Source organism: Oncorhynchus tshawytscha, linkage group LG06 (genome assembly GCF_018296145.1).
Source record: "Oncorhynchus tshawytscha isolate Ot180627B linkage group LG06, Otsh_v2.0, whole genome shotgun sequence".
Taxonomy (NCBI): Eukaryota; Metazoa; Chordata; class Actinopteri; order Salmoniformes; family Salmonidae; genus Oncorhynchus; species Oncorhynchus tshawytscha.
The window spans coordinates 27937400-27962357 of NC_056434.1; the positions used below are offsets into that span (position 1 = coordinate 27937400).

The 24958-nt window shown below is 42.0% G+C and overlaps 1 protein-coding gene across 1 annotated transcript in view; it reads left to right on the forward strand.

Annotated features, from left to right (window-relative positions):
* Positions 1 to 23421, forward strand: part of nrn1la (neuritin 1-like a) — a 50040-nt gene extending 26619 nt beyond the window's left edge. Inside the window, exons 2-3 of the mRNA XM_024425339.2 lie at positions 16018 to 16168; positions 21338 to 23421. Of these exons, the coding sequence (XP_024281107.1) occupies positions 16018 to 16168; positions 21338 to 21635 (449 nt within the window). The 3' untranslated portion in view covers positions 21636 to 23421. The remainder of the gene's footprint in view (positions 1 to 16017; positions 16169 to 21337) is intronic.
* Positions 23422 to 24958: the final 1537 nt, after the last annotated feature.

The window sequence follows — 24958 nt, forward strand, 5'->3', positions numbered from 1 at the left end:
ATTGAACCCTGTGGCACCCCCATAGAGACTGCCAGAGGACCGGACAACATGCCCTCCGATTTGACACACTGAACTCGGTCTGCAAAGTAGTTGGTGAACCAGGCAAGGCAGTCATTAGAAAAACCGAGAGAGTTCAAGAGATAGAGTAGGCTTAAAGATGGAATCCTTACTTGTTACATACATTTTGGGACTTGTAAATTAATGATAAATGACAGGGATTTGCATCTTTCCCTTTCAAGACGATTCAATTCGTATTTAGATACATGGGCTCCGATGCGATATATAGAAACAATTTGTTTTAGTTTGAAAATATTTAATTTGATTAGAAAAGGGAGACTAGGAATCTACCACCACACTACTATCAGATTAGGTGGAACAATGTAGCCTATGTTTATTTATTTTTTTATCACCATCACCCACTAATTAACTTGTCATTTTTGCAGATTGTGTTTGAGCTCGTGTTTGAGCATTGTTTACTTTTAACTATGACACAGACAATGAATATATATCACAACTTTGGATTTCACTTCCATCTCAAAATTGAATGGTTTTGAGCATTTGGGTGTTTTGTTTTTTGCTTTTCTCATCCCACTTTTGCCATCCAGTGCATCCTCGCAAAGTGATTTCTGTCCTTGTTATGAAATTATCAACTTTACCCCGTCATCATCTAAAAATGATGATGTACACTGATTGTTTAAAGCAAAATGACCAAAACTATTGCTGATGGTGAACCTGAAAATTGAAAACAAATCTATTGTAAGCCCCGTTCAGCAGGTAGCCTATAGCCAGAGTTGATTATCTGGTAGCTTTCTTTTATTCTAGTAAAACAACATTTTTAACAGCACATAGATAACAATAACTTAGCAAATTACATAGTTTGTCATTCAACAAATAAAGCCTAATATCGCACAAGCCAATTCAGCATTTGAATGTTGAAGGTGCCGTGTAGATCAGGAACAGACTGTCTACCTCATGTTTGTCAGCGAGCGAAGCAGTTTGACTAGGCTACTGATATTCCCTGGAGTTATTGGAATTATCTCATTTGAACGACTTAGTATTTCATTTGAAGGACCTAGTATCTTGTTTCAACGACTTAGTAAAAAAACAAGATACTAAAATGTTCCAACGAGATAGTAAGTCGTTTGAACGACTTATCTTATTTGAATGACTTAATTGTTCTTTTGTCTAATTAGGCCTCATTTGTTATGCAGCTTTTCAGACCGTGTAATGGTTGCTGGAGCCCTTCATTCACTTAGAACTGCGACCTGGCCAAGATAAAGCAAAGTAGTGCGACAAAAACAACAACACCGAGGCCTACATTGGATAAACAAACGTACAGTCAATAACACAATAGAAAAATCTATGTACAGTGTGTGCAAATGAAGTAAGGAGGTAAGGCCAATAAATAGGCCATAGTGGCGAAGTAATTACAATTTAGCAATTAACACTGGAGTGATAGATGTGCAGATTAGGATGTGCAAGTATAAATACTGATGTGCAGAAAAACAAAAAACAAATATGGGGATGAGGTAGATAGTTGGATGGGCTGTTTACAGATGGGCTGTGTACAGCTGCAGCGATCAGTAAGCTGCTCTGACAGCTGATGCTTAAGGTGAGGGAGATTTAAGTCTCGAACTTCAGTGATTTTTGCAATTTGTTCCAGTCATTGGCAGCAGAAAATTGGAAGGAAAGGCAGTCAAAGGAGGTGTTGGCTTTGGGGATGACCAGTGAAATATACCTGCTGGAGTGTGTGCTACGGGTGGTTGTTGCTATGGTGACCAGTGAGCTTAGATAAGGTGGAACTTTACCTAGCAAAGACTTATAGATGACCTAGAGCCAGTAGGTTTGGCGATGAATATGTAGCGAGGACAAGCCAGCGAGAGCATACAGGTCGCAGTGGTGGGTGGTATATGGGGCGTTGGTGACCAAACGGATGGCATCCAATTTGCTGAGTAGAGTGTTGCAGTGAATAAAGCAAACTTAGGGAGGAGGCTTCTGATGTTAACATGCATGAACCCAAGGTATTTACCGTTACAGAAGTCAACAAATGAGAGCGCCTGGGGACACACAGGACCTGGGTTAACCTCTACATCACCAGAGGAACAGAGGAGGAGTAGGATGAGGTTACGGCTAAAGGCTATAAGAACTGGTCATCTAGTGCTTTGGGAACAGAGAATAAAAGGAGCAGATTTCTGGGTGTGGTAGGATAGATTCAGCGCATAATGTAAATACAAGGTTATGGTAGGGTGCGAGTACAGTGGAGGGAAACCTAGGCATTGAGTGACGATGAGAATGGTTGCATCTCTGGAGGCGCCAGTTAAGCTAGGTGAGGTCTCTGCATGTGTGGTGTGTCGGACAAAGGAGCTATCTAAGGCATGTTGAGCGGGACTAGGGGCTCCGCAGTAAAATTAAACAATGAGAGCTACCCTAAACAACAGTATACAAGACATATAGACATTAGAGAGAGGCATAAAGCAATCACAGGTGTTGATTGGGAGAGCTAAGACAACAACGGGTAAGACAACAACGGGTAAACAGCTAAGACAACAACAACGGGTAAATGGCTGTTAAATGGGCAGAGAGGGTCAGTTAGCTACATGCAGGGCCTGAGTTCGAGGCTGGGGCCAACAGATAAACAAAATTAAGTAGCATGTTAATGAACAGTCCAGCAGGCATCAGCTGTATAGCCGAGTGATCATAGGGTCCAATGAGCAGCAACACTACACTAGGCGAGCGGGAGACACGGCGTTCAGAAAGCTAGCGGGTCGGAGCTAGCGATGGGTCTTCACCGACATCCATGACGCAGAGGCCGGTTGAAAGCACATCGGCCGAATTACGTCAGCAGACCAGTCGTGATGGATCGGCGGGGCTCAGTGTCGACAAAGGGTACAGGCCAATTGGCAAGAGAGGTATTGTAGTTGGTGTACTTCGTTGGCTAGCCGGGAGATGGGCCTAGCTCGAGGCTAACCTGTGCTTCTGGACAAGGGCGTTAGCCACAATAGCCACTCGATAGCAGCTAGCCAGCTGCGATGATCCGGTATAATGGTCCAGAGCTTGCGGCAGGAATCCTGTGATATAGTGGAAAAAAGCAGTCCGATATGCTCAGGGCTGATATTGTGCTGTGCAGACTGGCAGGTATTATCCAGGCTAAAGCGGCTGGTGTCTGAGCTAAAGGTAAAGACCGCTAGCAGTGGCTAACAATGAGTAAATAGCTAGTAGCTAATTAGCTGGATAGCTTCTGATGGAGGTTCCAGTTATTAGGTCTAAAAAATAGCAGACCCGTACCACATTGGGTGAGGCGGGTTGCAGTCAGGTATATTTATTTCGAAAATGGAAAAAAGAGATTGAAATATATATAAATAAAACATGAATATTTACATGGGACAAAACAACACACGTCTTACTGCTACGCCATCTTGGATATCAGAGACTGACTGCATCACTTCTTCTTTTTATAAGAAACATTAATGTGTTGAAAATCCAAAATTGTTTGCATAGTCAACTTACACACAGCTCTGACACACACACTTATCCCACCAGACATGCCACCAGGGGTCTTTTCACTGTCCCCAAATCCAGAACAAATTCAAGAAAGAGTACAGTATTATGTAGAGTCCTTATTGCATGGAACTTCCTTCTATCTTATATTGCTCAAATAAACAGCAAACCTGGTTTCAAAAAACAGATAAAGCAACACCTCACGGCATAACGCCTCTCCCCTATTTAACTTAGATAGTTTGTATGTATGCATTGATATGTAGGCTACGTGTGCCTTTCAAAAATGTTTATGTATGCCCTTGAGCTGTTCTTTTCTATTGACATTCTGTATTATGTAATTCTGTATTATGCTTCATGTTTTGTGTGGACCCCAGGAAGAGTAGCTGCTGCTTTTGCAACAGCTAATAGGGATCCTAATCAAATACCAAATGTATTAATATAGGTTTTAGGTAGGCAATACATAGACTCCTGTAAAATGGACCCAATTGTCACAAACGTCAGTTTAACGTCTAGTTTTGATTTACATTTGGTTTAGTTGTCAACTAACGTGAATTCAACGTGAAATCAACGAAAAATGTTACCAAGTCATTGGATTTAGGTGAGCATTTGGGTAAAAAAAATAAAATTGAATTACATTGATGACTCTGTGTTGATTCAACTTCATCAGATTACATTTTTTTGTTGAAATGACGTGGGAACAACTTTGATTCAACCAGTTTTGCCCAGTGGGAAGGCTAGCTAGTCATAAGCCTACACTCACCGCTGGAGGGAATGCACAACCATCCTTGATTGTGAGCTAGAATAAAATGTTGAATGAAATATGTGGGACACAAGAGGTGAACAACGGTTTTCCATCAATAGTATCAATGTAGGGAGGTAACATGATATCATTTGGGAATTACTTAGACCGCACTTACCGGTCGGACTTGTTATCTCATTTGCTCTGGCAGAGAAGTAGCCTATGTGATCGCTTTAACAGTAGCCTAAATGTACAGTTAAAGTATACATGAACAATAAATGAATGAACATCAGAGATAATAGGCAGTTTTTTTCTGAGAACAACATGCTCTTATTAGCCTAGCAGAATCGCCCACAAAAAGAGGTTTGTGATAAGCCATCATTTTAATGGTTTAACTTGCTATAGCCTACAGTTCACAATAACAAGCATTTCACTAGACCCGCAATAACATCTGCTAAAAATGTTTATGTGACCAATACAATTTGATTTGATTTGAACAGGAAAACATGTTGCTCCAAAATAAAATGAAGAGATAGTAAACTTTCATGATGACACTTTGTTTAATCTTTAAAGCGTTGGCTAATGGTTTACTGAAACATAAAGAAGCTTTCCGACTTTCAATAGAACCGCAAAAAGGCAAAGCCAAAAATATTGATTTGAAAGCATCCTCGATAAGGAACGCTTGAGAGGGAGAACTATGGGTAATAGATGGATTTGGCGGAAGGGTTGCAAAATAAATCCTTGCATTGCAGGGATCAACTTGCTTTGGCAGTTTTATAGCCTCATGCAGTAGTAGCAGTAATAATAATAATAATAATAAACAATTACTACCGTACTACTCTGCGCATGCTGACACAAACCGATTAGGCAATTTCAAACATGCTGGGCAAAAACATTCTGAGGTTGTGCATGGATTATTTGGACAAAAACATTGTGTGGAGTCGTTTTTATTAGCAGAAAGAAGTTGAACTATTGTCTAATTGTGGAGTCTTTGGTAAACATAGGTGTCACAATACATAGGGGCATATTTATCAATCAGGGCATTTGAATCCGACTGGGGGGGTCTACTAAGCTACATGGAATTGTTTTAAGAAGGTGGTACCAAAGATTATTTAGCTATTTGATTTAGAATTTTAAGACCCCTCTGAGTATATAAAAAAATAAACAAAAATGATTTTATGACATTTTTTATTTGGCCTTACTGCTATTAACCCATACAACGCATATTAGTGCGTTACAGACAGAATTTGGCAGATCGGCTCTACCAATTACAGACGAGTCCCAAAACGCTTGTGGGGGTCATAGAGCAAAACGGTCGACATGTACAGTACCAGTCACAAGTTTGGACACACCTACTCCTTCAAAGGTTTTTCTTTTTGTACTATTTGTATCTATATTGTAGAATAATAGTAAAGACATCAAAACTATGAAATAACACATGTGGTATCATGTAGTAACCACAAAAGTGTTAAACAAATCAAAATATATTTGATATTTCAGATTTTTCCAAGTAGCCACCCTTTGCCAGCTTTGCACACTCTTGGCATTCTCTCAACCATCTTCATGAGGTAGTCAGTAGCTTAAACTGACAGATGTTTATGGTGATTGTTTTATTATGCTAATTATATTCCCGCGGGGACGAGGACATTGACTCTAGGGTGTGTTTAAGGGATTGTTTCTCAGAGTGGTTAAAGTTATCCCTGACATAGGGGATAGAGGCCTCTAGTTTGGATATGTGTCACGACTTTTGCCGAAGTCGGTTCCTCTCCTTGTTCGGGCGGCGGTCGGCGTCGCCAGTCTTCTAGCCATCATCGATCCACTTTTCATTTTCCTTTTGTTTTGTATTTTCTTCCCACACCTGGTCTCAATTCCCTCATTACATGTTGTGTATTTAACCCTCTGTTCCCCCCATGTCTTTGTGCAGAATTGTTTATTGTAAGTGCATGTGCACGTTTTCTCTGGTGCGCGATGGGTTTTGTATCCATTTGTTTGTTGTTCTGATTTCCGGTGGTTTTATGAATAAAACTGCTCCATTGATTACCCAGTTTTGCTCTCCTGCGCCTGACTTCCCTGCCACCAGTTACACACTCCCTTACAATATGTCTTTCAGCACCCGTCTGTAGTACATATCCCTAGCTGGGTCAATAGACCCAAGTGGATTGAACATGGATCCTTAAATACACTTTGTGGTCGAAACGCGTTGCAGTTGTGCACCCTGATATTGAGGCTGATCTGCTCCAATATGTATTCTTTTGTATATATTTTCTGTTAAAAAAATTCGCTAAAGTTTATTGCACCATTCTGGCCACCTACTTATTTTCTTTCTACAATCAAATAAAACAAAATCGCACAAAAGACACGGTAAGATTTATTATTCTTTAAAAAAAAATAGCATTCCCATATGGGGGCGGCTTCATCTCAATTTATTTTTCAATTTTAGGCTTTTAAAATATATTCCATTCTCCTTTCTATTGTTTATATTATGGCTATATTCCCACTAGTATTCCATTATATAATTAAGCTTTAACATGTGTATTTTCTGTCTTAATAATAATATTCATTTGTAGAGTGCATTTCCCATGCTCAATGCACGTGTAAAGCTTTTAGTCATCCAGAGCGATTTATAGGAGCAATCAGGGTTAAGGGCCTTGCTCGAGGGCACATCGACAGATTTTTCACCTAGTCGGCTCAGGGAGTTGAACCTTTCGGTTGCTGGCCCAGAGCTCCTAACCGCCAGGCTACCTGCCACACCTTTTATGATTTATTACTAATTAAACTGATTTATATGTTGTGTTTCTATTCCAAGAAAAACTCAAATACAGTTTACAATAGCCTATATATTGCCAACCTAAAACATCCGTTAATACATTTGAAGTTCTTCAAAATATAAACTACATATGTAACTCGCCACATTTGGGCCTATGTAGCAAAATTTGAAATGGTGTTTTTTACATTGGATAAAAGTAGAGACTCCGAGTTAGAAAATGGTATATCATACACTGAAGTTGAATAACAATGGGAATGTAATTCTGCTATGAAAGTTGATAAACTTGTAACCCCACTTTTGAGAAAATGACCCGTAAATGTTCTGGTACACCTACTGGAGAGCCCTTCTTTGTCTACACCCATTCAACATCCTTCACACCCTCTTAAGAGCTTAACCCCACCCATCTTTTTAAGGATGCACAGTGTAGTAAACAACCAAAGATTTCAAAACTAAATGTGATGAAAGTAGTAGCAAAAGGTAATACTAAAAATACACTTTATCTAGTCCTTGGCCTATGTCCTATTCTGACTTTGGTGCAGGTTATGTTGTTCTTCACATTACACTCTATATCAAATAAAATCTATGTTTATTTGTCACATGCACGGGATACAGAAGGCGTAAACTGTACAGTGAAATTATTACTTGCATAGTGGATTGAGTCTTCTGTTTAGACAATGAACCATAATCCCAACTCTAATGCCGTATTCAAAACAACTGGGAACTCGGAGATCTCTCACTTTCTAGCAGTCAAAACAACTGAGAACTCTGAAAAAAAATCCAACTTGGAATTCCAACTCGGGAACTAGGACCTCTTTGTAGAGCTCCGACTTTCCGACCTGAAGATCACTGATGTCATGATCTGACCTTGAGTTCCCAGTTTTTTTGAATGCGTCAAAACTACCATGCATGAATCTGCAGGTAGCTATAGCTAACCAACTAGGATCAATGTCAGCCAGCTAGCTAACATTAGGCTATAACTAGCAATGCAAATGGCTTTCTGAGATATGAATAATGTTTCTACACAGATCATACACTTGACGTTAGCTAGCGAGCCAGCCAGCTAACGTTAGCTAGCAAGCTAACAGTACGTTTTCACTTGCAATGAAAACAACTTTAAAAAACTATTTGAAACGTATAATATCTGAAAATGTATCTGGACTCTTACATGGAAGAACGCTTCTCCCTCTCTGTCATGGATGCCATTGTTGCCCTTAGTTTGAAGATGTAATCTAGAGACAGGTGTTTTGTACAACAGCCTTCTTTCTGTGTTCTCTTTATGTACTCTCTCCGCATATGGCATTAATCTCTCTGCTTCCACCAGGCATTCCACTGATTTCAAATCTCGGGCAACTTCCTCAGGGACAACGACACTGTTTCTTCCCCACCATTGTCATCAGAAGACTCTACAATGTCTGGTTCAATTAAAGTGATTTGACCTAAATCAGGGATTTCCTCATTGTCTGATTCATTTTCAGAGTCAGAGAGTGTCAACATGGCACGTTCATCCTCCAGAAAGTAATCCATCACAACTTTTCCCACTGAGCTTTGTCGATATGCTCTATTAACTTCAGGGCAGCAATGTTGAGATATCTTTTTTTTTTTAAGCTGCAGTAGACAGGATTGTCCACACATACTGAGCAGCTCATGTTATAGACAGAAGCACGCTACATGACAGACCAATCCGAACACATCTCTCAGCATGTCCAGCCCAACGATTATCTCAGCCAATCATGGCTAGCGGGAAGGTTCCTGTATTTGTCCGTTGCTAAACCAACTAGGGTCGTAATTTAACAAAACATATTTTGATCAAATCAAAAAAAATTGAAACATTGTGAAGTAGTGACGTGCAGCATAAGCCTACTTTCTTGAAAAGGGTCACATATCCTAATGTTAGAAAGTAGAATAGAAACTAGATATAGACTACTGTGGGTGGGGTAGGCAAAATCATTAAGACAAAATAGTCCTAATTAAAACAATAGTGATAAAGGAAATTAAAAAATGCTAGGCAGAGCATTCCCAAAGCTTTTGGCTGAGCAGTACCAGAGTGAAATTGCAGTGGGAGAGATATGTATATATGCATTTGGATGAGTTTGGGGTCCACCGACTGATGCAGTTGTATCTTAAACATTTGAATCGGGGACTGATGCGTAGCGGTGAATCATTTACATCCCTAATATATAGCAATTGATTATTGAAGAATATAACTTATAAATGCCTTGTGAGTTTAGTTCAACTGTCGTACCCCATCAAAACCCAAAATATACGCTTGTTTTACTCCAATGTTTGTAAATAATGCAAATGTCAACAAAACTGTATAGCCTCAAAACATGCTTCAAACTACAATTTTGACATCATGGAAGTCCTTGCATCCATAGCTCTGTCAATGAATTTGAGGGAGGTTACATTTCTCCAGGCGCATCCCTCTGCTTTTTCTATCAAATCAGAGATGGGGTGTTATTGAATTTGTTATTCAATTAAGGATTCTAGCTTTAAAGAGCTGGATTGTATTTAATGTCTGATGAAGCTCTTTCTTCACATTGATGTGAAAGGTTGCTCTCTGAGTAAAGCATATTTATCTCCCTCCTCTCTCTCCTCTCTCTCTCTCTCTCCTCTCTCTCTCTCTCTCTGTACTAACAAACAGGCAGAGGATTTGCCTCATGTAATATTCCTAGCTCTGTATTTTGTTCCAATTATTTCCACACACATATAGGACAACTTACACAGCAACATTGGTGGTCCTAATGAACATGATGTTGGTAGTAACATTAACCCAGTCATTTCAGTGTGACCTGCTTGGCTTTTACCTCATTAGAACAGATTACAGTTAAACCAAGACTCCACCCAGTTGTTCCAGCCTCTCCTTCCTCATAATGCTTCAGAATTTACTAATGATGTTGCAAAATCTTTGTCTTTCTTGAGCACAGTGTGTATTATGTATTCACCTCCTCTTCACCTATCCCTCTCGCTCCACTCGGTATCACTATTATCCTGTCTAGGAAAATTAATATCTAGGCTTTTTATTCTTATCTCTCCTCCAGTGTGAAGGGAGCTGAGGTGCAAATGGAAAAATCTGAGCGGTTAAGCATTTATTTGGAAACAGAAGTTAGTATGGTAGAGCTAATTATCAGGTGTTGTTTTTTTATGCCCATCCCATGCGTACTCTCCCTCTCGCTCTTTATTTCTCTATCTCTCTTTATTCCTCTCTCTCTTTCTTATTGTACCCAGCATGGAGGCTGCAGTGGGAATTCAGTTCCTCTATTCCTCTCGCACGCGATGCTGTCACCGGCAGGTTAATTAGCCTGGCTTTCGCCCTTAACGATGTAACACCAGAGGCCTGAGTTACCATAGTACCATAGTAAACCTACCCAGCCTCCCACCCACTCAGTCTGAGAGAGTAGAACACAGCAGCTACCTGCTCAGACAAAAACCTTTGGCTTTGGTGCTCAGACAGTGACACGCTGAATATTTGCTCAGACAAAGAGAGACACTGAGCTGCTACTAATCAGACACACTGGACGCTTTTTAAACAATGCCACACTGGAGCCTGTTCAGACTGTGCCAGACAGACCTCTGAGCGTCACCCGCAGATGAACAAAGAGGACTTTCTATTAAAATTCCAGTCCCTGTGAGGGTAACAGTGCTAATGATGTGGCAGATATATCAGTCTAATAACTTGGCTAATGGCTCCTGTCTCTAGAGCACCTCGTAGTGTATTGGATGGAGTCGTCCTCCCAGTGGATGTGTGTGGAGCTGACTTTAGAAATAACCCAGGCCAGTGTACACCAGTCTTCTGCGGCTCTCCTCTCTCATTCATGATCATATCAGCACTTTCAATGTGGCTCAGTCAATCTGCACGGGCAAAGTAACTATCTATTCTTTCTTATTGAAATCAGTTTTCAAATGTGGTTCAGTTAAACCGTGCAGGCAAGAGTAACCATCCATTCTTTCTCATTGAAAGGTATTCCTGCAGGGCTGTATGATGGAGCCTAGCATGAGATATCACTCCCTATGTGTCTGACAGATCAGTCAGATAATCAGCTTATTACTAGATGGCACCTCTATACTTATCACAGATTTTACACTGATCCCAGATAATACTAGATTTTGATTAGTATCTTATTAGCTTTAGTTTCATAATGACAATTACGTAAGCGTTATATAAGTTACTGTAGTAAGTTCAGTGTTACTACACAGGTAAAGGAACAACTTATTGTAATTGGTTACTCCACTGATTCTCCAGCCATTTGAGTCAGAGCAAGTCAAGAGCCCTACCAAATGAACAAAACAGTCTGTGGAGAGTTTTTATCCTATTACTTTTATATAATAAAGGGATTGAGGGAATACATTTGGTCATTTAATTAAACGCCTGGAGATAAGAATTTCAGTGGTGAACTAAAACCAACAACAGGTTACCTGCAACGAACAAGAGGACCCTGGGATTTGTAGTGCTTTATTATTTCCCCACTTCCTACTTGAACACCGTAAATAACACCCAGCGGTAGGAAGAAAAGTACACTTAGAACATTATATGCAGCAAAATGGTCAGCTGAACTCTTAAGTCCTGTTTTATTTTTTAGAGGTGTCACAAGCATTTGTGTATGGGTTTATCAAAATCTTTCAGAAATTGACACATGAGAAAGAATGGGTTTAATTTATTTTGATGTGCTCCCTGTGGGGAGTCTGTGCATCAGGCATCAGCACCAAGTCTGCTAGTTCAGCACTGCACCTGCCAACATCTGCATATTCAGTCTCATGAATAGAGATCGCACGCTTGTCCCGTGAAAGACTCAGTCTGCTGGGCGTGCTGTCTAGACCCAGTTATTACAGTGGACTAAGGTCAGCTGGATCTTACCAAAAATACTGTATTTTTATCTTGTCTATTCTTACACTTAATACTGTTTTATGCTTATGGAGATTAATCATATATGGAGTGATGTCAAATGGACCTTTATAAAAATATATATAATTCTGTTTTCCATTGATGTATTCCCTTCAAACACATAGTCATCAGCTACATTTTATGTTTCAAGGGAGCACATTTTATTAATGGTGGTTTTTGATAACATATAGCATGTTATGTTGGTATAGTATATTTCAACTCATTATGCTGTTCTGTTTTACTCTGTATTATACAGACTGTACTTATCACGTTTCAGGTAAGACCCAAATGCAGACAATGTTGAAGTAACAGTTTATTAATCGAACACGTGCAGGCAAAAAGCAGGTCAAGGGCAGGCAGAGGTCAGTAATCCAGATAGGTGGGGCAAAGGTACAGGACGGACGGCAGGCAGGCTCAGGGCAGGCAGAAGGGTCAACACCGGGAAAACTAGGAAACAGGAACAATCGAAAGACGGAGCAGAGGGGAAAACGCTGGTAGGCTTGACAAAATAAAATTAACTGGCAACAGACAAACGACAAACAGAGAACACAGGTATAAATACACAGGGGATAATGGGGAAGATGGGTGACACCTGGAGGGGGGTGGAGACAATCACAAATACAGGTGAAACAGATCAGGGTTTGACAGTATCCCCCCCTCTAGAGCCGCACCTGGCATCCTACCTGGTTGACCGGGGTGCCGGCGTTGGATATCCACAATGAGGCCTGGGTCCAGGATGTCCCTGGCGAGGACCCAGCACCTCTCCTCCGGGCCATAACCCTCCCAGTTAAACCAGGGACTGGAACCCCCTGCCCCGAGGTCGAACCTTCAGGAGATGCCTCAGTGTACGCTGGGCGATGAGACGGGGGAGAGGGGTAGTTGAACTGTGTGAACACCAGGGCCCATCTAGCTTGCCTGGAATTAAGGCGCTTGGCGGTACAGAGATACTCCAGGTTCTTGTGGTCAGTCCACATGATGAATGGATGTTCCACCCCCTCCAGCCAGTGCCTCCATTCCTCCAACGCCGTCTTCACTGCGAGAAGCTCACAATTCCCTACATCGTAGTTCTTCTCTCTGGCATTGAGGCGATTGTGCAGGGATGTAGCTTGAGGTCCAGGGAAGAATGCTGGGACAGGACAGCCCCCACACCGACCTCCGAAACATCGACCTCCACCACGAAATGACGGGATAGGTCAGGATGAACCAAGATGGGAGCTGTGGTGAAGCGATGTTTGAGATCCCGGAACGCCCGGTCAGCAGCTGGAGACCATGTGAACGAAACTTGGGCGAGGTGAGTGCAGACAGTGGGGAAGCCAGGGTGCTGTAACCCCAGATAAGGCAGCGATAGAAGTTGGCGATCTCCAGAAAACATTGCAGCTGCACCCTGGAAGTAGGCTGGGGCTAATCCACCACCGCTCTCACCTTCCCTGGATCCATTTGTACACTCCCTGCAGCGATGATGTAACCCATAAAAGGGATGGTGGAGTGATGGAACTCACACTTCTCTGCTTTTACAAACAGCTGGTTCTCCAGGAGGCGTTAGAGAACCTGTCAGACGTGGAGCACATGTTCTTGGGTGGAGCGTGAGAAGACGAGGATGTCATCGAGGTAGACAAAGACTCCGCAGGAATGGCGGAGAGGTCCGGGGCAACTTCCGAGCCCCCAGGAAGACGTCCCGGGGCAGTTTGTGCTGACTTCAGGCAATGGAAGTGGCAAAACAGGCTCCAGCCCATGATGGCACCAGTAGACCAGTTAATGAGGGGATTGTGTCGCTGGAGCCAGGAGAATCCCAATACCATGGGAATCTGAGGAGACTTAATGAGCAGGAACTGGATAGCCTCACTGTGGTTCCCTGACACACGTAGGTTGATGGGAGTGGTGTTGTGGGTGACCTCCACATAGAGTGCCAGTCCAGCGCTCTAACGTCCATGGGAATGGAGAGGGGCTGAGTGGGGATGCCCAGCTAGGAAGCCAGAGTAGAGTCCAAAAAGCTCTAATCGTCCCCAGAGTCGATGAGGACCTGGAGAGATTTCGAGGGGATAAGGGGAAGATGGGCAACACCTGGAGGGGGGTGGAGACAATCACAAAGACAGGTGAAACAGATCAGGGTGTGACAGTACTGGATTTCCAGAAAAGCCTTGCAAACTCCCCCGGGACCATAAACTTTCTCATTTGGGTAGTGACTCATTCCATTTTCCACCTTGACCAGCAATTGTGTGAGGATTATCAGGAGCAGTAATAAGAATAAGTAGCAGTGTTTTTAAGCATCTCTGACTGGTGAGCATGGTCTTTTCCTGAATCCTTCCAATTACTCACCTTGATCTCTGTGCTCCACTCTCATGGCCTGCAGATATTTTCCCTGGCTTACAGGCATGTTCATTACTGAGGCTGCAACTGGAAGAGTGAGGTTAATACTGTACATGGAAGCAAAGGCTCCACTGTGGTAGTTCTGATGTGCTGTTGCACCATGAGCCAAAGAAACTCCAGTAACAAGCCTCATGGAACATTGCTATAATGACAGGAAAACGCAAGATTATACAGTGCCTTTGGCATCCAGTTGTCTATCTACTGTATGTCGTGGTAGAGACAGTATGGCTATGATGCCTGACACTTATAGAACATTTTCCCTGTATACTTTTGATATTGATACCTGCTCTTTAATTGTATTTTGTCTCATGACACCAATACTCTTGAAAGAAAATATCTGCACAGAAAATCATTAGATTTCTAACCTTCAAGGAATGCATAGCTAGATGTGCACATATCTTTATCGATCATTATTGACGAGGAGGGGGGGGGAGTTTGGTAAATTAAAACCAGAGTGTGGTGTAAATACACCCCTTATGGATAGAAAAGCAATTGAATGTTTTTCTACACTGAAACAACAATGTCCGTTTTTTTTCCTCAGTCGTGTCTGTCTGACCTGAGACTGTGTGCTTTTTAAACAGAGTGATCCATGGATTCCCCCAGGGTCTGTCATGCTATCAAATATTTACATTGAAGCTCAAAAGCAGCCTAAGGCAGCAGCATACACCAGCAACATGTGCTTACATGAAGAACCACTGGGCTGGACAACACTAGTTTTTTGACCAACACAGGTGTCTCTTTTTTTTTTTTTACTTCCTCAATAGAGGGCTCATATGTTCCTCTTCACTTCTCTTCCCTCTAGTTCCTTATACTCTACCTATCTCTCTTGACTGTATTCACAGTTTTGACGAGACCTCTGCAGGTTTTTATTAAATGTTAGACCCCCACTGCCAAACATTGCCTGAAATCAGTAGGTTTGCCGCAACAGAAAGAAGTCTTACCTATTAAATATTAAACATGTCCTTCCCGGGGGACCAGAAGAGAATTCTGGTGATCTGCTGTCTGACCCAATTACCATCCTCAGTTTTACCTCACTTAGTCCCACCGTTACGCTCTTTGAGAGTTCGCCTTCAAATGGCTGTATTACCAGGGAAGGAAGAAGTATGGGAAGAGAGAGGGGATAAAGAGATAGAGGTCTCTAAGGGAGCAGTTTCATCTTGTAGGTTCATGACTCACTTTTTCTTTAGTACTTTGGCTTACAGGCACTAATTGCTTCACATTAAAAGGATTCATATGTAGCCTAAATGATCATGAAATTAAGTTCTATCTGGGTCACTCACACTACAGCCTGTACCCCTCTGACATGATTCAGCTAAAACATCCTTCAGGGCCACAATTATCTTTCCAAACATATTTTTCATACATGGACATTCTGGAGTGTGCGCCTTGAAGGTTGGTTGTTCAGAGCGAGGCACTCAAACCCCATTACTTTGGAGTGTATAAAACCATGCTGTTTTCAAGGACTGAAGTACTCTTTCTGAAATAGCCTGACAAAGCAACATAACCAGGTCTCTTAATGTCAGGAGATTTAAAGAAAATTATAGAAGATCCAGCAATAGAGGATCCAAGGTCGGTCAAGCCTTGTATAATACCGAGAACTTGGATGCAGCTTGTTTAAGTAACCAAACAAGTTCTAAAAAAACACTCCGAAGTCCCATGCTTGGCAGTGTTGAACTCTCCTGATGCTCATTTCTCCCCACTGTGAGCCAGGGATACAGAGAGTGTTGATGGTATACTGTATGTCTCTGTCTCTCTGTCTCCTTCCAGTCGTCAGCCCCTGTCCCAGCTCTGCTGCCTCCACCAGGAGGTGTCACTCCATCTATAAGGGCTTCGCTCAGTGTCTGATGGCTCTGGGGGACAGCCTGACTGAGAGTGCCCAGAAGATTGAGGATACACAGGAGATACACACCATTTGCAAGTAAGCACACACATCTGTACACATACACATCTGTACACACACAGACACACACAATTCTCTCATCTTTATGTTGCTTATAAACACACACACACTCCCACTTTGAAATGTGTAAATTGACGGAACACGGTGACCCTTAATTTCATTACCATTGAAAGATGGACTCCACCATATCTTTACCTCTATTTAATTCCCTCCAGATCTTTGTCCATCTCTATCTCTCTCTAACATGCTGACAGCTCTTCCCATTTGCTGTAGGTATAGTGGAGTACCTAATGAAAGATTAAGGGTCTTTCTTTACCCATCTCCGCTTTCCATTCTATTTATACATGATTCTGTAATCCATCTTAATATTATACCTTCCCTTCTGGAAATGTCTATGAATTTGTTGAGCAGTAATGTCATGGTAGATGCTACTCTATGCATCACCGCATCAAGCTCAACCCATTCCCAGACATATTGTTGCATCTGTGACTGGTGTGAATTGGCTAGCTAGTTTGCGGTGCATGCTAGTAGCATTTCAATCGGTGACGTCACTCGCTCTTAGACCTTGAAGTAGTTTTCAGGGAGCAGTCATGGCTTTTGTGGATTGAAGGTAACAATGCTTTGTGGGAGACATTTGTTGATGTGCTCAGAGGATCCCTGGTTCGAGCCCAGGTAGGGGCAAGGAGAGGGACGAAAGCAATACTGTTACACATCAATGTAGGAAGGTCTTATCGACAGCCTTAAGCCAGTTGCTGTTCGGTATTGCGGGGCTGGAGATACCCTTGGAATCTACAGGGATATAGTGGTCGTTACAATGATGTTGTTATTTTGGTCATGTTCCTTAACACTAGAAAGGCCTCGACGCACCCAGCTTTGAGAAAAGGAGCAGCCATTTTGACTCAAACATTCTAACGGTCTAATAAAAACATTTCACATATGCTATCGGAAAAATAATTATTTGGTTGTGTTTATGAAGGTCTTGGGTAACATCAGAATACGGAAAAATGATTATTTAAAAGAACACAATAGCATTACTTTAGTTTATGTTACTGTAGGCTATCTGTTTCTACATGCTCACATGTGGAGCGTATTGAACAGTGGTTATGCTAAGAAAAAGTTGTATTCTCAAACAGAGCTAATCTCTTCATTTTTTGTTATTTGGCAATGATAAGGGTTTTGGAAACCTCCGAATCTGCCCTTTCTGATACCTGCATGTGACTATATTGGAGGATTTGATATGGTAACTTTTTGTCGCTCTGGGAAAAAAATGTCCTCTTAAAACTGCTTATAACACAAATTCTGTTTGTGATATTCAAATTCTTACAACATATCAATCAGTCAATCAATATTATTTATAAAGCTCTTTTTACATCAGCCGATGTCACAAAGTGCTATACAGATACACAGTCTAAAACCCCAAACGGCAAGCAATGCAGATGTAGAGCATGGTGGCTAGGAAAAACTCCCTAGAAAGGCAGGAACCTAGGAAGAAACCTAGAGAGGACCCAGGCTATGAGGGGTGGCCAGGAGATTATAACAGTACATGGCCAAAATGTTCAAATGTTCATAGATGACCAGCAGGGTCAAATAATAATAATCACAGTGGTTGTAGAGGGTACAACAGGTCATTACCTCAGGTGTAAATGTCAGTTGGCTTTTCATAGCTGAGCTTTCAGAATTCGAGACAGCAGGTGCGGTAGAGAGGGAGAGTCAAAATCAACAGGTCCGGTACAAGGTAGCACGTCCGGGTTCCATAGCCGCAGGCAGAACAGTTGAAACTGGAGCAGCAGCACGACCAGGTGGACTGGGGATAGCAAGGAGTCATCAGGCCAGGAATTCCTGAGGCATGGTCCTAGGGCTCAGGTCCTCCAGGAGGGGAAGGAGAGGAAGAGAGAGAGAATTAAAGGGTGCATACTTAAATTCACACAGGACACAGGAGAATTACACCAGATATGATAGACTGACCCTAGTCCCCCGACACATAAACTAATGCTCGCATAGAAACTGGAGGCTGAGACAGGAGGGGTCAGGAGACACTGTGGCCCCGTCTGACGATACCCCCGAACAGGACCAATTAGGTAGGATATAACCCCACCCACCTGACCAAAGCACAACCCCCACACCACTAGAGGGAGATCCGCAAAACACCAACTTACTACCCTGAGACAAGGCTGATTATAGCCCATGAAGATCTCCCCCACGGCACGAACCCGAGGGGGCGTCAACCCAGACAGGAAGATCACGTCGGTGACTCAACCCACTCAAGTGACACACCCCTCCTAGGGATGGCATGTAAGAGCACTAGTAAGCCAGTGGCTCAGCCCTCATAATAGGGTCAGAGGCAGAGAATCCCAGTGGAGAGAGGCGAACCGGCCAGGCAGATACAGCAAGGGCCGCTCGTCGCTCCAGTGCCTTTCCGTTCATCTTCGTACCCCTGGGCCAGACTACACTCAATCATAGAACTTACTGAAGAGATGAGTCTTCAATAAAGACTTAAAGATCGAGACCGAGTCTGCGTCTCTCGCATGGATAGGCAGACTATTCCATAAAAATTGAGCTCAATAGGAGAAAGCCCTGCCTCCAGCTGTTTGCTTCACAATTTTAGGGACAATAAGGAGGCCTGCGTCTTGTGACCGTAGCATACATGTACAGTCGTGGCCAAAAGTTTTGAATGACACAAATATTAATTTCCACAAAGTTTGCTGCTTCAGTGTCTTTAGATATTTTTGTCAGATGTTACTATGGAATACTGAAGTATAATTACAAGCATTTCATAAGTGTCAAAGGCTTTTATTGACAATTACATGGGGTTGATGCAGAGTCAATATTTGCAGTGTTGACCCTTCTTTTTCAAGACCTCTGCAATCCTCCCTGACATGCTGTCAATTAACTTCTGGGCCACATCCTGACTGATGGCAGCCCATTCTTGCATAATCAATGCTTGGAGTTTGTCAGAATTTGTGGGATTTTGTTTGTCCACCCGCCTCTTGAGGATTGACCACAAGTTCTCAATGGGATTAAGGTCTGGGGAGTTTCCTGGCCATGGACCCAAAATATCAATGTTTTGTTCCCCGAGCCATTTAGTTATCACTTTTGCATTATGACAAGGTGCTCCATCCATCATGCTGGAAAAGGCATTGTTCATCACCAAACTGTTCCTGGATGGTTGGGAGAAGTTGCTCTCGGAGGATGTGTTGGTACCATTCTTTATTCATGGCTGTGTTCTTAGGCAAAATTGTGAGTGAGCCCACTCCCTTGGCTGAGAAGCAACCCCACACATGAATGGTCTCAGGATGATTTACTGTTGGCATGACACAGGACTGATGGTAGCGCTCACCTAGTCTTCTCCGGACAAGCTTTTTTCTGGATGCCCCAAACAATCGGAAAGGGGATTCATCAGAGAAAATTACTTTACCCCAGTCCTCAGCAGTCCAATCCCTGTACCTTTTTCAGAATATCAGTCTGTCCCTGATGTTTTTCCTGGAGAGAAGTGGCTTCTTTGCTGCCCTTTTTTGACACCAGGCCATCCTCCAAAAGTCTTTGCCTCACTGTGCGTGCAGATGCACTCACACCTGTGTTAACGAGAGAATCACTGACATGATGTCAGCTGATCCTTTTGTGGCAGGGCTGATATGCAGTGGAAATGTTTTTTTGGGGATTCAGTTTATTTGCATGGCAAAGAGGGACTTTGCAATGAATTGCAATTCATCTGATCACTCTTCTTTCTGGAGAATATGTAAATTGCCATCATACAAACTGAGGCAGCAGACTTTGTGAAAATTAATATTTGTGTCATTCTCAAAACTTTTGGCCCACGTGGTAGGTGTGTATGGCAGGACCAAATCAGAGAGATAGGTAGGAGCAAGCCCATGTAATGCTTTGTAGGTTAGCAGTGAAACCTTGAAATCAGCCCTAGCCTTAACAGGAAGCCAAGGAAGTCACTGAATGGTTTGATGAGCATGAAAACGATGTAAACCATATGCAATGGCCGTCTCAGTCACCAGATCGCAACCCAATTGAACACTTAAGAAGATTCTTGAGTGGCGCCTTAGAGTCTTTTCCACCACCAGCAACAAAACACCACATTTTGGAAATTCTCATAGAAGAATGGTGTTCCATCACTCTAATAGAGTTACAGATACTCTTAAGTCTATGCCAAGGTGCATTGAAGCTGTTCTGGATCATGGTGGCCCAACGCCCTATACATTTTATGTTGGTGTTTCCTTTATTTTGGCAGTTACCTGTACATGTGTGTCCAGTACACATTGACACAAACACAAACACACCCACACACACAAACTCACATATGCACGTGCTAACACATATTCACACACTTCCCAGGAATCTATCAGGGACCAATAGAAAGGCAGTATTTTCTCTCCTGGATAAAATTCTCAGATTTGCATCTAGGCCAAGGCTGCACCACTGTCAGTATTCTCTATGGAATGATAGGAGAGCTTACTATGAGTATAGAATAGAAATGAAGGGGAAATCTGCCATTATTAGAACGGGTAATGTCATTGTTTCCCTCAAACTTGGTTTGTGTGTATCTTTATGTGTGTTTGTTTGTGCATTAGCATGCGGTGTATGTTTTAGATCAAGTGTTCAATCTAACACCTCAGCAATCCTTTATTATTTTAATCAGAAGAGACTGCGGTCAGATTTAGCTAACAAGCTACCCTTCACCTGCTGTTACTCTGCTGTTTTCTACTGCACATGTGACTCTGGGACTTTGCAAGGCTGCATTTTGCTTCCACTTTGTTTCACCCATTCCCCTCAAGGTCTCCTGTGTGTATGGTAAACAGATGCACCTAAGCCCCCAGCAGATGTGCTGTTTTAGGGTTGAGTTTATACTAAGGGCCCATATCCAAATACAGTACAAGTTTAGCCTTTCTGCACTTGTACCCAGGGAATGTGAATCTATGATGTGTAATGTTACGGGCATATGTCGTGTTGGACCAATGTTCTTCTGCCTGATCTCCTTCTTATAGATTTACACACAGCCCTTCCCATAGCAACCAAATAACTACAACCATGGTTTCATGGGGGATCCTTTACTGTATCACACAGATGAATAATAGTGTCTTGAACTACATTGTTATACCTGGTTGTTAGAAAGATATGGACGTATAAAAGTTATTCTAGAACTCAAGAGCTATGTGACCATCTCTCTTCCATCCCCTAAAGGTCCTGGGATGAGTTTCATGACTGTGCGAACGTGGCGATGGCGGGCTGTCCTGATGAGGCTGCTGCAGTCTGGGAGTCTCTGCGACAGGAGTCCAAGAAGATGCAGTTTTCTGGTAACCTGTATGACATGTGCTCCAGTCGTAACCAACCAGCTGGCACTGCTGATGCCCTGAGCCCACCCAACCAGGAAGAGATTAACCAGGAGTCTCTAAAAGCACACACCCACCATCTAGGTCCCGCCTCTTTCTGGTTGCTCTCCTTATGTCTGTCCCTTCTTCTGCTGTTGGCCAAGATATAGGCACGATCAGGGTGAAGGGGAGGGAGGAACTCATTGAGGACATGTAAAAAAAATATTTTAAAAAGGATAATAAACTCACAAATATTTTTTGTGTACTAAAACTGAGTTGCATATATTTCTAGCTGCATGTTCAGATTGGTGGCTCCTCATCTGTAGTGTATTCATTTCATACACACATTATCTCTCTAACTCTCTCTGAAATACTCTCCTCCTTTTCATCAATTTAAGAGTTGGATAGTATGGTTCCAGGGGGATGCTGTCTGGGAGAGCTGAGGGTAGAATGTAAATGAGCAAATAAACCTCAAACATCTAGAACCCAAGACAGATTATTCAAGCCTCACCAGGCAAGGCTTAACAGCAACATCTCACACAGAAACCTGCATCCTGAAGTTTCCTTCGGGTTGTTATTCAATCAGAGAGCACTGTGGGATGTTTTGTAGCATTAAAGGCTCAGACAATTTTTGTTATTTCGTTTGGGACTCACTGAGGATTACAGAGAGAATTACTCAGAGTAAAACCTCTAGAACAATAGAGCTTACCTGCAGACAAGCATAATGAAATATACCCAGCTCATGGCAGTTTGAATGTTAAGGACTGAAGTATTCGCTGTGTATTCACCCAGTGCGGGTCTATTTAACACGGTGTTTATTAACAGATAAACCACTTAACTTACATGAAATCACTTCTTGTCTTGGTCAAGTCTAGGCTGACCTAGAATTGTATTTAGTAATTTGTGTTGAAGAAATATGGATGAAGGTGTACATAATGGAATTTATTCATATAAATATTTATGTACATATCAAATGGCACATCAATATATAGTATCAAGCCTTTTGATACTGCAGGAGCCTGTGTGTAAACGGAGACCCTGGTGAAATAATAACGGTATAGAAAAAAGGTTTTACTCAAAAGGACTTTCATTTTATTAAAGTCAACACCATGAGGATAACCCCTGCTTGACTCCCTGACATTAAATCTTAGCTGCGTTTAAAACCTAGTTTTAATTGAATGTAGGTCTGAGATAAACTACCATGTTGGAAATGGAAAATACCTTTTAAATGTATGTTTTCTATTGGCTTTGCTCTCAACAGCTTTATCGGTCAATTTGTATTTGCAGTGGATTTGCATTTTTAATTGGAAATTAATCTTGTTTGCTATTGCAGCAAGTTTGTGTGGAATGGTTAGGGAGGCAGCAGTAAACTACAGTGAAAACTTGAAGGAAATCAATTTTTATCTTCATTGTAAAGTAAAGGACATACAATATATGAAGTAGATTTAGTTGATCATTAAATAAATGTAAATATTGAAAGGATATTGTGTTGCTATAACAACAGTTAGCGCTACAACATTTTAGGTTACTGGATAACAAATTTTAGACTGTTTGCAAACTGTGAGGACTTTATTACTTATCTGAATTTCAATAAATTGTGTGTGTGTGTGTGTGTGTCTGTGTGTGGGTCTGTGTGTGTGTGCATGTGTACGTGTACGTGTGTGTGCGTGCTTGTGTGCATTGTGCCAGTGTAATAACACTTGGTGAATGAAAGCAGTAGCAATGCCTTTTATGTCAAAATACAGTATGGAGACTCTCCCTTATCTTGCTTTACAATAAGCTTTTTCATTCTTGTATACATCAGTTCATAAGCATCATTATTCTTCACATATATATAATGTTACTGTACCTATATTGTATACTTCTGTACTAGCAGTTATGCTGGGGCGGCAGGTAGCCTAGTGGTTAGAGTGTAGGGGCGGCAGGTAGCCTAGTGGTTAGAGTGTTGGGCCAGTAACCGAAAGGCTGCTAGATTGAATCCCCGAGCTGACAAGATATAAATCTGTCACTCTGCCCCTGAACATGCAGTTAACCCACTGTTCCCGGTAGGCCACCATTGTAAATAATAATTTGTTCTTAACTGACTTGCCTAGTTAAATAAAGGTTCAATCAAAAAATTATAATAATGGAACAGTTGTGTTGTGTTGCTTGAGATGTTGTATGATGTGCAGTCTTTCTGTTTATGATATGTTGAAAAGGAAGAAACCATTGTGTCTGTAACCTCATTGTATATTCACCATACGTCTCTCAAAGATGGAAGAAGATGAGACAAAGGGTGCAAACTCAACACATTCCTCCCTTTGAAGTTGTGATACTGTCATACTAAAGCAGCGTTTCCCAAACTCAACACATTCCTCCCTTTGAAGTTGTAATACTGTCATACTAAAGCAGCGTTTCCCAAATTCAACACATTCCTCCCTTTGAAGTTGTGATACTGTCATACTAAAGCAGCGTTTCCCAAATTCAACACATTCCTCCCTTTGAAGTTGTGATACTGTCATACTAAAGCAGCGTTTCCCAAACTCAACATATTCCTCCCTTTGAAGTTGTGATACTGTCATACTAAAGCAGCGTTTCCCAAACTCGATCCTGGGGACCCCAATCATATGTACAGGATTTCCATAAACTTCACAAAGCTATGATGGAAAGTATTCAGACCACTTCCCTAATTCTAAAATAGATTTTTTTAAATGACCACCAATGACCACTATCTACCCCATAAAGCGTTTTTAGAATTGTTTGCATATTTATAAAAAAATATATAAAATGGAATACCTTATTTAAGTATTCAGACCCTTTGCTATGAGACTCTACATTTAGCTCAGGTGCATCTTGTTTCCATTTATCATCTTTGAGATGTTTCTACAGCTTGATTGGAGTCCACCTGTGGTAAATTCAATTGATTGGACATGATTTGGATAGGCACACACTTTGACAGAATATTCTGTGTAGATTGTTGACAAAACATGACAATGAAATCAATTTTAAGGTCCCACGGTTGACAGTGCATGTCAGAGCAAAAACCAAGCCATGAGGTCGAAGGAATTGTCTGTAGAGCTCCGAGACAGGATTATGTCAGGGCACAGATCTGGGGAAGGGTACCAAAAATTGTCTGTAGCATTGAAGGTCCCCAAGAACACAGTGGTCTCCATCATTATTAGATGGAAGAAGTTTGGAACCACCAAGACCCTTCCTAGAGCTGGCTGCCTGGCCAAACTGAGCAATTGGTGGAGAAGGGCCTTGGTCAGGGAGGTGACCAAGAAGCCGATGGTCACACTGACAGAGCGCCTCTGTGGAGATGGGAGAACCTTCCACAAAGACAACCATCTCTGCAGCACTCCACCAGTCAGGCCTTTATGGTAGAGTGGCCAGACGGAATCCAGACCTAAAGGACTCTCAGACCATGAGGAAAACGTTTCTCTGGTCTGATGAAACCATGATTGAACTCTTTGGCCTGAATGCCAAGCGTGCTGTCTGGAGGAAACTTGGCACC